At 53.5% G+C, this 10,353-nt stretch overlaps 1 protein-coding gene across 4 annotated transcripts in view; it reads right to left on the reverse strand.

Annotated features, from left to right (window-relative positions):
* Positions 1 to 10,353, reverse strand: part of ECE1 (endothelin converting enzyme 1) — a 113,570-nt gene that overhangs the window by 23,834 nt on the left and 79,383 nt on the right. For all 4 annotated transcript variants that reach the window (XM_034645873.1, XM_034645886.1, XM_034645897.1 and 1 more), the window contains 4 exons: positions 9,172 to 9,318; positions 7,992 to 8,057; positions 6,720 to 6,911; positions 637 to 779 (listed from right to left, as the gene is read on the reverse strand). In XM_034645873.1, coding sequence (XP_034501764.1) covers positions 637 to 779; positions 6,720 to 6,911; positions 7,992 to 8,057; positions 9,172 to 9,318 — 548 coding nt within the window. The remainder of the gene's footprint in view (positions 1 to 636; positions 780 to 6,719; positions 6,912 to 7,991; positions 8,058 to 9,171; positions 9,319 to 10,353) is intronic.

Below are 10,353 nucleotides of genomic sequence, written 5' to 3' on the forward strand. Positions count from 1 at the left end.
AGGGTGCACAGCCACGCAGAATGAGGTCCACAGGGAGTGCGGGATAACATGGGGGAAATGGTTTTGATGAAGGTCAAGGGAAAAGCAGATTACCCGTGTGGTCACAAGGATGGGGAAAAAAGGAACCATGTATTAGAAAATTCATCTCCCTGCCTCCCCCCCCCCACTTTCTCTTCTTTACAAACACACACATACACACCCCACAGAATCAACAGTAGTGTCCGGGAAATAATAATTTTTTTTCTATTTTTTCTGTACTTTTCGAAAACCCCCACAACAAATATTTAAAATTATTTTAAAAATCATAAATACTACCTACAAATATCAACGAACATGGAGCCCCATTCCGTGTCATTCCCTCATTCGGTTCTCACATCCGCACAGGGTAGGTGCTATTTCCATCCCCAGTTTATGACGGGAGCCCGGACCCAAGAAAGGGCGAGAAACTTCCCCAAGGTTACAGAGCTGGTGGGTGGAAGGGCTGGGATCTGAACCGGCTGCCTCTCCCCAGGGCCCACTCTCCTGAGTCAGTCTGTCCCTCCTGCCCCCGCCCATCTGGCCTAAGAAGAGCAGGGCAGTGGGGACCCCACGGGCTGGCTACGAGGGGTGGGTGCCAGGCCTCTGGCCGTCCCTTACCACTTGTCCGTGATGTTGATGAGGGTGGAGACCTGCCCCAGGTACTCCTTGTCGTAGACCACAATGGGCTCGGACTCGTTGATCTCCACGGGGTAGAAGATGGTATTGAGAAAGGGCAGCCAGTTGATGGCGGGCGCCAAGGCCTGGAAGGGAAGAGACAGGGTCATTCCAGCTGGGCTGCTGCTCCTCTGTGCCCAGGGCTCCGGGCGCTCTTCTCATCGTGCCTCCGAAGAGCTGGGTGCCGACGGAGCCCTGGGCAGAGACCACACTGAGGACTGAGGCTCCTGGCTTCCATCAGGGATGCTGCAGACAGAACCTAAGGAGCCAAACACCAACTTCACCTTGAAACGGAGCTGGGCTGGAACACAGGGGACACGGGGACAGCAGCAGCAGCTGCCGTTCGTCAGCCCCTCCCGTGCCAGGCCCCACTGCAAACAACTCCCATGTCTTCTCTCAGTTGGACCTCAGGACAGGCCTGGGTGGTTGGTACCATTATCTCCACTTTATGGATGAAGAGACTGAGTCCAGACAGGCCTATAATGGAAAACCGCGGAGCATCGGAGCCAAACTGCCTGGGTTCATATTCCAGTGCTCTTACTTACTAGCTGTGTAACCTTGAGTAAGTGGATGAACCTCTCTGTGCCTCAGGGTCTTATCTGAAAAGCGGTCTCCTCATCGTAATAGAACTCGCCTCGTAGGCTTGGCATGATTAAAAGGGTTAATACTGTCTGTTCTACTCAGCATGTGCTTCTGTAATACCAATTCGCTTCTATGCGATTTGGTCTACAGGACTGGTAAATTCCACACTGACAGCTGTGTAAGGTGTCAACACTTTGGTCTCCAGGGGATTTTTCTCAGGCGTAGGATCTGAATAAGCAAGCTCAGAAGGACAACCTTCAGCAAGAAAGGAAAAGCCTTGGGGCACCTAGGTGGCTCAGTCGTTAAGTGTCTGCCTTCAGCTCAGGGCGTGATCCTGGAGTCCTGGGATCCAGCCCCACATTAGGCTCCTCTACTGGGANGTTAAAAAAAAAAAAAAAAAACTTTAAAAAAAAAAAAAAAAAGAAAAAGAAAGGAAAAGCCTTTCCTGGTCAGCTCCATTTTAAAAAATAAGATTTCAGGGGCGCCTGGGTGGCACAGCGGTTGGGCGTCTGCCTTTGGCTCAGGGCGTGATCCCGGAGTTATGGGATTGAGCCCCACGTCAGGCTCTTCCGCTATGAGCCTGCTTCTTCCTCTCCCACTCCCCCTGCTTGTGTTCCCTCTCTCGCTGGCTGTCTCTATCTCTNAAATAAATAAATAAAATCTTTAAAAAAAAAAAGATTTCATTTATTTATTAATTGGGGGGGAGGGGCAGAGAGAGAGAGGCAGAGAGAGAATCCTAAGCAGACCCAGCACTGAGTGTGAAGCCCGATGCGGGACTCTGAGATCCTGACCTGAGCTGAAATCGAAAGTTGGATGTTTAACTGACTGAGCTACCCAGACGCCCCTAGTCAGCTCGACTTTAAGATAATTTAAAATGAGTGCCTGCCACGGAGCTCGCCCCCCAAAGAGGCACTGGCCGGCTTGGAGTAACTCGCAGCTTCGAACAGCTTAGCTTGCTCTCGGCCCAGCTGATGGCGGCCCCAATGCCCAGGGCTCATCGTCTGCAGAGTCTCGGTGTCCACAGCAGCCTTTCCACTTCCCACCGGGCAGCCTCCACTCACGCTGAGCTCTCTCTCCAGGTTCCAATTATTGCTTTGATTACAAACTTGCACAACTTTTGGGTTTAATTGGGGGTAAGGCACACACACAGACAACGTGCCCTCTTAACCATTTTTAAGTGCCCAGTCCAGTGGCCTCAAGTACGTTCCCGCTCTTGTGCAACCATCACCACCATCTGTCTCCAGATTCCATCTTGCAAAACGGAAACTTACACCTATTAAACAATAATCCCTCCAGCTCCCTCCCCTGAGCCCCCAGGAAACATTATTCTCCTTGTTGTCTCTGTGAATCTGACTGCTCTAGCTACTTCATATAAATGGAACCATACAGCGTTTGTCTTTTTGTGAATGGCTTATTTCGCTGAGCGTCATGTCCTTAAAGTTGCCCAACTTTTGAATCTAATTGTAATCGTTTATACAAGTAACGAGAGCTTCATAAACTGCAGGCAACTGGAACGCTCTAAGTCCTGCTTTTCCCATATGTCTTGTTATTTTTAGTTAATTTCCGTCCTGTGGTTCTCTAGAATGCAGTGTTCCCAGGACTACACAGACTGTGTGATACAGCAAAGGTGCTTCTATGCGCCAGTCCCTTGGAATGGTATCTGGTATGTAACAACCACTCCTCAATCGGTATTAGCTACTGTCATCATTCTCAAGGCCTCCCAAGAGTGGGTCTGGGCTTGAACGATTTCGAATTCTGTTCTCTGTTCCCTTGAAAAAGGGCAAAACGGAAGACAAAGAAAGTGAGAGACGCGTTACACATGGCCTTTGGATGGTAAGATCAATCAATAATATAAAATATAAAATAATAAAATAATATAATATAAAATATAAAAACCATAACATCAGATGACTCTATAACCTGCTGGTCAATCCCTATGATGCCCTCAGTGAGAGAGCAGTCATAAAACCCTCCACCTAACAGACGCGGACTCTGCGGATGAACTAAGGCAATCTTCCTGGGGTCCCATAGCTAACCAGTGACTGTGCGTGTCTGATATCCGGGCTCACTCATCTCTCCAGTTTCAAAGGGCAGCTCAGCTGCAGGGGAGCAAGGACCTCAGAGGACAGAGGAGGGCAGCTCCCACTTTATGGATGGCAAAGGGGGGTTCATATTTGCACCATGACCCACTGCAAACTACCCACGCGGTTGGGCAGAGCTGAGCCCAGTGGGCTCTGGCGCATCCCGGCCGGCCCGACAGCAAGATGACCCGAGCGAGGCTTGGAGCAAGAAGACATGGCTCAGAGTCCGCACCGTGAACCAGTTCTGGGAGCTCGAGTCATTCTGGAGCCTTTCTCTGAAACGGAGACAATAATTCTCTGGCCCCCACCCCCCACGGTCGGCTGCTCTGGACCTCGTGGGGATGGTCTGCTCATCAAACCCGAGCGGCCTCTCTCCCTCGCCTGTCCATTTGCTCTTTCTTCCTGGCAGGAGCCCCCCAGGGAGGTCAACCTCTGGGGCTTCTCCATAACGTTTCTGTGGCTGCGAACCTAGGAGTGTCCAGATGAGATGGTCAAATAGGGCTCGGCCCTGAGAGACACCCGCCTCCATGACCTGCTGGCAAAGACGCCTGGGAAATTCACCAAGTTTACAAAATGTCACTGTTTATACAATTAACGAGAGCTTCACAAACTGTAGGCTACTGGAACACTCTAATCAGGGCACAGCCATCAGGTGGTGATAAATCCCTGTGTACTTAACACAAGCCTGTTTCTTTAGGGAGAGCAGGTGTTCTGTGCAGGTAAATTCCCACAACCCCAGATAAGGTGTGTGTTGAATACCAAAATTTTCACATTTTCAATCTTGCTTTAGTGAATGCCTAACTTAGACATGTGTGCCTCGATCTGTCTCCATGGAGACGGCTGTTTTAACGGACCAGGACATTCCACTTCTGACTCAAATCCTTCGGGGCACACCAGTCAGCTCTATTTTCCAGACCTGCAGCCAAAGGGCCCTGCTGGTCACCAATCAACCAGCTCAAGTAGGTTTGCAAATAAGAGAAAAGAAAGATGCTATCAGACTTTATCTCAGCTGGAGAATTCAGAGCAGAGAATAGGGCTCATTCCCAAACAATTTTTGGTGTGGAAGGTCCTAGAGAGGAATGAGAAGGACCTCAGGCCCCCCAGAGATGCAGCAGAAGGATGTTTGATTCATGGCTCTGAATTCAGACTCTGCTGGAGGCCAGCCTCGAACCACTCTGTATTCTGGTGGGGCTAGCCTAGAGCCATACTGTGAAGGCTGGGGCACCTTTCCCAGAGTTGCCTGGGGTATAGGAAGAGAACCAAATTTCCAGAGACCAGAGAACAGCAAGATAGTCTCCGTCCAAGGCTGGAAGGAATCAAATAGGCTGAGTGCTGGAGACGTGGGCTGGCATCACACACAACAAAGGAATTATACTAACAGTATTCCTCTAATACATTTGAATTGTGTGTGTCCGTTTACAAAATGAAATCCCAGGTAAAGATACTTTTTGAGGATACTAGGCTTCAGGGATCCAGGACTTAATCTTGAAATGTTAGATATCGTTTTTTTTATATCTACATATGCCCAGCTCCTCTGGGAGACACTCCATAGTTTTCAACTTGTTCTCAAAGAACTCTGCGGCCAGAGTAAAGAGCCACTGCCCTTATGGGGACAGGGGCTACCCATTTGTCTCTGCATTCTGGAGCACAGCAGGTGCGAAGGAGCCAGCAAAGCCCCATTTTACAAGGAAGGAAATCAAGGTGCGAAGAGGGGGGTTGTGTGACTTGCCCAGGGTCACCCGGCACATCGTGGGCTGGGCCAGAGCAGTCTTCTGACCCCAAGCCCAGGGCTCGTCCCTCTGCTAACGTCCTCCCCACCCTGGCTGCTCTGCAGCAGGGAGGGAGGAAGAAAAGAGAAAAGCAATCTGACAGGGTGCCCAGGGGTAGAAGCTGGAAGCCAGGCTGGGGCGGATGTGCTCAGGGCTGCCCTGTCTTCTCTGCCACGCTCAGGGTAGTCAGCCGGCATCACGGCCGCTGTGAGGGCTGGGAGGCTACTGGGGCCTTCCGTGGGTTGAGAAGCTGGCAGCTGGAGCAAACCAAACTGCACTGCACAAACAGCATCTCCTCCAACCTCTGGGCCCCAGAGCGGAAAAACAGGGCCAGATGGTAGCCAACAGTCTGCTGATCTCCGTAACAACCACACGGCCCCGCTCACCCCAATGCCAACTTCTCTGGGGACCTAACTGGCAGCTGGCACCCAGGAGCAGCCCTCTCATCCTCAGCCCCGGCTTTGCCTGGGCTGCAGCTCTATCTGGGACAGCCGGCCAGCCTGAAGACTGTTCACCCACTCCTCAGAGCCCCGTTCCCTGACTTGGCCCTCTCCCTGTACTAGGGCCCTCCTCCTTTTCCCAAAGCACTCAGCAATGGGTCTGGGATTGTCTCCTCGTTGGTGTACCTCCCTAGCCTGGAAGTACCTCCAGAGAGAGGCCCCAAGGTTGGCCCCATATATACCTGTCAGAGGGAGGGACCTAGGTGTTCTTCCTGAAAGGAGAGGAAATGAGCCAACACATATGGATGGGCAGGACCTGGCTAGTCAATGTAGAGCAGGAGGGAGGAGATGCACTGGTGGAACCCCAGCACGAGTGGGACACAAGTGGCCTAGCCATCCTCCCCAGCGGGGAAGCAGGCCTCCGCAAGCATTCCTAGGCAATGGCAGGAAACAGGAAGACTGGCCAAGGCCACTCTGCTGATTCCTCTGTGACTCTGGGGACCTGGATAAGACCAGACACCAACACACCATGAACTGGAAAGATGGAGCCAGCAGGCAATCACCTCAACTCACCACCTGCAAGTCCCAAGGAGCCACCAGGGGGCAGCCTTTGGCAGAGGGGCCGTGGGCTTCACAGTTGGGTTACACTCAGTGACAGGGAGGAAGTAACCCCATTACACCTCTAGGAGGTTGCCAGGGGTCATGGTCAAGAGCAGAGATCCCATGAGCCAGGTCTGAGCCCAACGTCCAGCTCCCCTGATACTTTGGAGGCCTCAGGGCCTTGAACATGTCACTCAACCTCCTGGCTTGGAAAAGGGAGAGGCGACCACAGAACCCACCACCCCTCACGTCTATCGTTGGCTGTACACCAGATTCGATGTGACTGGGGCTCGAGACCGGAAATGCCCAATCAGTGTGAGCAATTATTATCATGACCCTAGAGCCTCCCCAGGTAAATGCTGTTACAGAAAAGCTGTGTGACCTCCAGCAGGTAACTGAATCTCTCTGAGCCTCAGTTTTCCCATCTGCGAACTGGGGTAACAACCATCCCTGCTTCACGGGGTTGTTCTGAGGATCTGATGAAGTGGGTACAAAAACCCCAGCCCAGCACCCTATGTTCTGAAGCCCTGGGCCTGTCCCTGGCTCCCCGTTACCTGCAGTTCGGCAGCGGTCACTTTGTGGTAGATGAGCTCCTCGTCCCGGCGCTTCTCCTGGGGGATGGTGATGTTGGCCAGCGCCGTCTCGAAGTCCAGGATCTGCTGCATCTGGGGCCGGATGGCGTCCTCGTCTCCTCCACCCAGCAGCTTGCCCAGCTGGACCATGTAGTTCAGGTATCCCGTCAGCACCTGTGGGCCCGGCACCCACGTTATGTCACTGCTGCCACCCACGGCCCAGGGGACAAGGGTGGCGGGTGGGGCGGGGCCAGCCCAGCGAGGGAAACCACTGCCCACCCACTGCAGAGATGGTTCTGGCTCTGAACCGCTTCGCTGGCTGCCCACAGCACTCAGGACAAAGCCCACAGGTCCCTGGGCCACGGGTCCCTGCAGTGCCGGTCCTCACCCCCTCTCGGATGCTCAGCACGTGAAAGTTACCAACAGACCATCCTTCAGTTCTTACAACACATTTTTTCTGAGCTGCACTTCTCTCCTGTGTCCACAGATCTGAATTAGGTTCCCGTGTTCAACTTTCTCAGCTCACCCTCGAGCTATCACAATTTGTCACTACGCCTCTAACTGGGTGGTTAGTTAATCAACGTCCGCCTTCCCTGCTAGACTCCAAGCCCCGTGGGGCGGGGACCGTGCCCCTCTTAGTCACCACAAGCCCCCCAGCATCGGGCACTCAGCAGGTGCCTGCTCAGTACAAGGGGGCAGATAATGCGGGGAGAGACGATGAATCTCAGGCGAGGTTTCCCCAGGACGTCACAAGAGGCATGGGTTTCGGGGTTAGCGGGTCTGAATGTGACTCTCAGCCTCACCACTGTGGGACCTTGAGTGGGTCACTTAGTGTCTCTGAGCCTTGCTCTCTCCTCTGTAAAAGGCAAGGTAAAAATAATACCCACGTGGCCAATGTGGTGAAGGAAGTTCAGAGATGTTCTGTACTTGCAGGGTTACTGGGAGGGCCAGAGGGGAGTATACAAGAGGCCTAGCACCCATAAATGACAGCGGCCATTACTGCTGTCTTGTTCCGCAGTGGGGACGAAGGACACCTGTCCCTGCCTCTTGTGCCAACGATGCCTGAATGTGAAACACCTAGCCTGGGGGGGGGAGTCCCTCCCCTGCCAGGGACTGCCAGCACCCATCAGGAAGTGACCCCTCTGTGCAACTCCAGCTTCAAAGACCCACACAGGTGTGGACACCGAGGGGACACCAAGGGGGTAAAACGCTGTGGGGCGTGGCTGGGAGCCACTCCCTCGGAAGCACACTCACCTTCTCATTTTCAGTTTTGTTCAGGTAATAGTCCCTTGAGGGTAAGCCCAAGCCGGACTGGTCCACCTGGAGAGGAAGGCAGGAGTGAGAGGGGAGCTCCTGTCACACGTGTCCACTGTCCACTGTGAGGAAGCTGGCACGCGGCAACCCAGGACCAGCCCGGGCCCCAGCAGGGGCAGGAGCTGGTAGCGGAGGCCACCTCTGCGGTGCATCCACCCAGGGCGGGGACGTTTGGCTGCATACCTGCCCAAACACAGGGATTCTGGGCCCTTCTGAAAGGCCAGAGCCACCCTCCTCTCGAAGCCCCTCCCAGGCTTGGCACAGTGCTTCCACTTCACGAAATACTTCCCAAGGTGGCGCAGTGGTTAAGAGCCACTCCCACCCTGCAGAGCCTTCGTCAAGTTACCGAGCCTTTCCAACCCTCCACTTCTTCCTCTGGAAAATAGGGGAGACAGAATCTCACCCTCAGAGCTGGAGTGAGGACTCAAGGAGAGATTGCCAGGAGAGGATGTGCTGAGGGTCTGGCAGGTAGGGGAGGGTCAATTCCTGACTAGCAGAGCCTTGTGGCTACACCTGGACGTACCTAGAGCAGGTGTTACTACAGTTTGTTTGATCGATAAGGAAATTGCAGCTCAGACAGGTTGAGGCACTTGCCCGAGGTCACACAATGAGGGAGAGACAGAGCTGGGTGGGAACCTCAGCCCAGCCCGGGCTCCTTGCTTCTGCGTCTGAGGGTGGGCAGTCAGGGTGGGCACCCTGGGTATGCCGACACGAAGTCTAGGGCAGGCTCTGGCAGGAACAGGTGGACTCAAGAGCCATTCCAAGCAGGGCCACAAAGGCCGGGGGCTGAGGATGGGGGATCAGGAGGTGGCTTTAGCTGTCTCCAGGAGTTGACATCACTCTTGGGGCCCACAGTGACCAATCAGAATCTCAGAGATTCATCTGTGCCGCGGTGACCCCCCCATCCCCCACCTGAAAATGGCAGCCTGCTCTTTCGTGACTTCTCGCCTATAAAAATCTCACGGTTCAGAGCCTCCAGAAATAACCCAGGCTCAGAAACCAGGAGCCTGTCACCCAGGGCAAGTCTGCCCCTATTCTGGCACCTGCAAAACTCGAAACAGGTCATGAGGCGAAACTCAAAACATGCACATTCCTCTTCCTGGGTTCCAGGCCGGCTCACCTGGATCACGTTGCTGTTGGAATTCTTGGAGTCAGCACTGACGTAGACGGAGAAGAAGGGGGAGGTGCGGTAGTGAGCGGTGACCACCTGCAGAGTTTCCTGGAAGTTCTCTTTGTCCCAGGGACCTGTGATGTTCCAGCCCCCTAGCTGTGGGGAGGGAGAGGGAACCAGGAGGTGATGAGGTGGCAGGGAGACCCAGGCGTGAATTCTGCTCCTGCCACAAACGGCTCTGTGACCCTGGAGCGGTCATCTGACCTCTCAAGAGCAAATGAAAGGGATGGTCTTCATCAGAGTTTCTGGCCAGCACACAGGGACGCCACCTGGAGCAAAACCCATCCTGAACAAGTAAGCCATGAATCCACGCGGCAGCTGCGCTTGGGGATGGGGATGGGAAGGAGCCTTTCCCGTGCCCCTGTCACTTTTCCAATACCGAATCACGTGATACTGATTCTATTAAAGCATAAATTCCATTGTGCTTATGGGAGAAAAAGGCTCCGTATTTTTTTCAAAAGGTTGATGAAAAGGTGCCTGGGTGGCTCAGTTGGTGAAGCTCAGTCTGCCTTCGGCTCAGGTCATGATCTCGGGGTCCTGGCATCGAGTACCACATCGGGCTCCCTGCTCAGTGGGGAGTCTGCATCTCCCTTTCCCTCTGCTCCTCCCCCCTGCTTGTACTCTCTCTCTGTCAAATAAATAAACAAAAGATTTTTAAAAATTAAAAAAAAATAAAAGGTTGACAAAGCAGTGGTCTCTAGTTTCTCTCAGAGCTGGGAATTTCTTTTTTTTCAAGTAGGCCCACGCCCAACATGGGGCTCAAACTCATGACCCCAAGATCAAGTCTCACATGCTCTGGGGCACCTGGGTGGTTCAGTTGTTAAGCGTCTGCCTTTGGCTCAGGGCGTGATCCTGGTGTTCTGGGATTGAGCACCATGTCGGGCTCCTCCGCTGGGAGCCTGCTTCTTCCTCTCCCACTCCCCCTGCTTGTGTTCCCTCTCTCGCNGCCTGGGTGGTTCAGTTGTTAAGCGTCTGCCTTTGGCTCAGGGCGTGATCCTGGTGTTCTGGGATTGAGCCCCATGTCGGGCTCCTCCGCTGGGAGCCTGCTTCTTCCTCTCCCACTCCCCCTGCTTGTGTTCCCTCTCTCGCTGGCTGTCTCTCTCTCTGTCAAATAAATAAATAAAATCTTAA

The sequence above is a fragment of the Ailuropoda melanoleuca genome, chromosome 2, assembly GCF_002007445.2.
Source record: "Ailuropoda melanoleuca isolate Jingjing chromosome 2, ASM200744v2, whole genome shotgun sequence".
Lineage (NCBI taxonomy): Eukaryota > Metazoa > Chordata > Mammalia > Carnivora > Ursidae > Ailuropoda > Ailuropoda melanoleuca.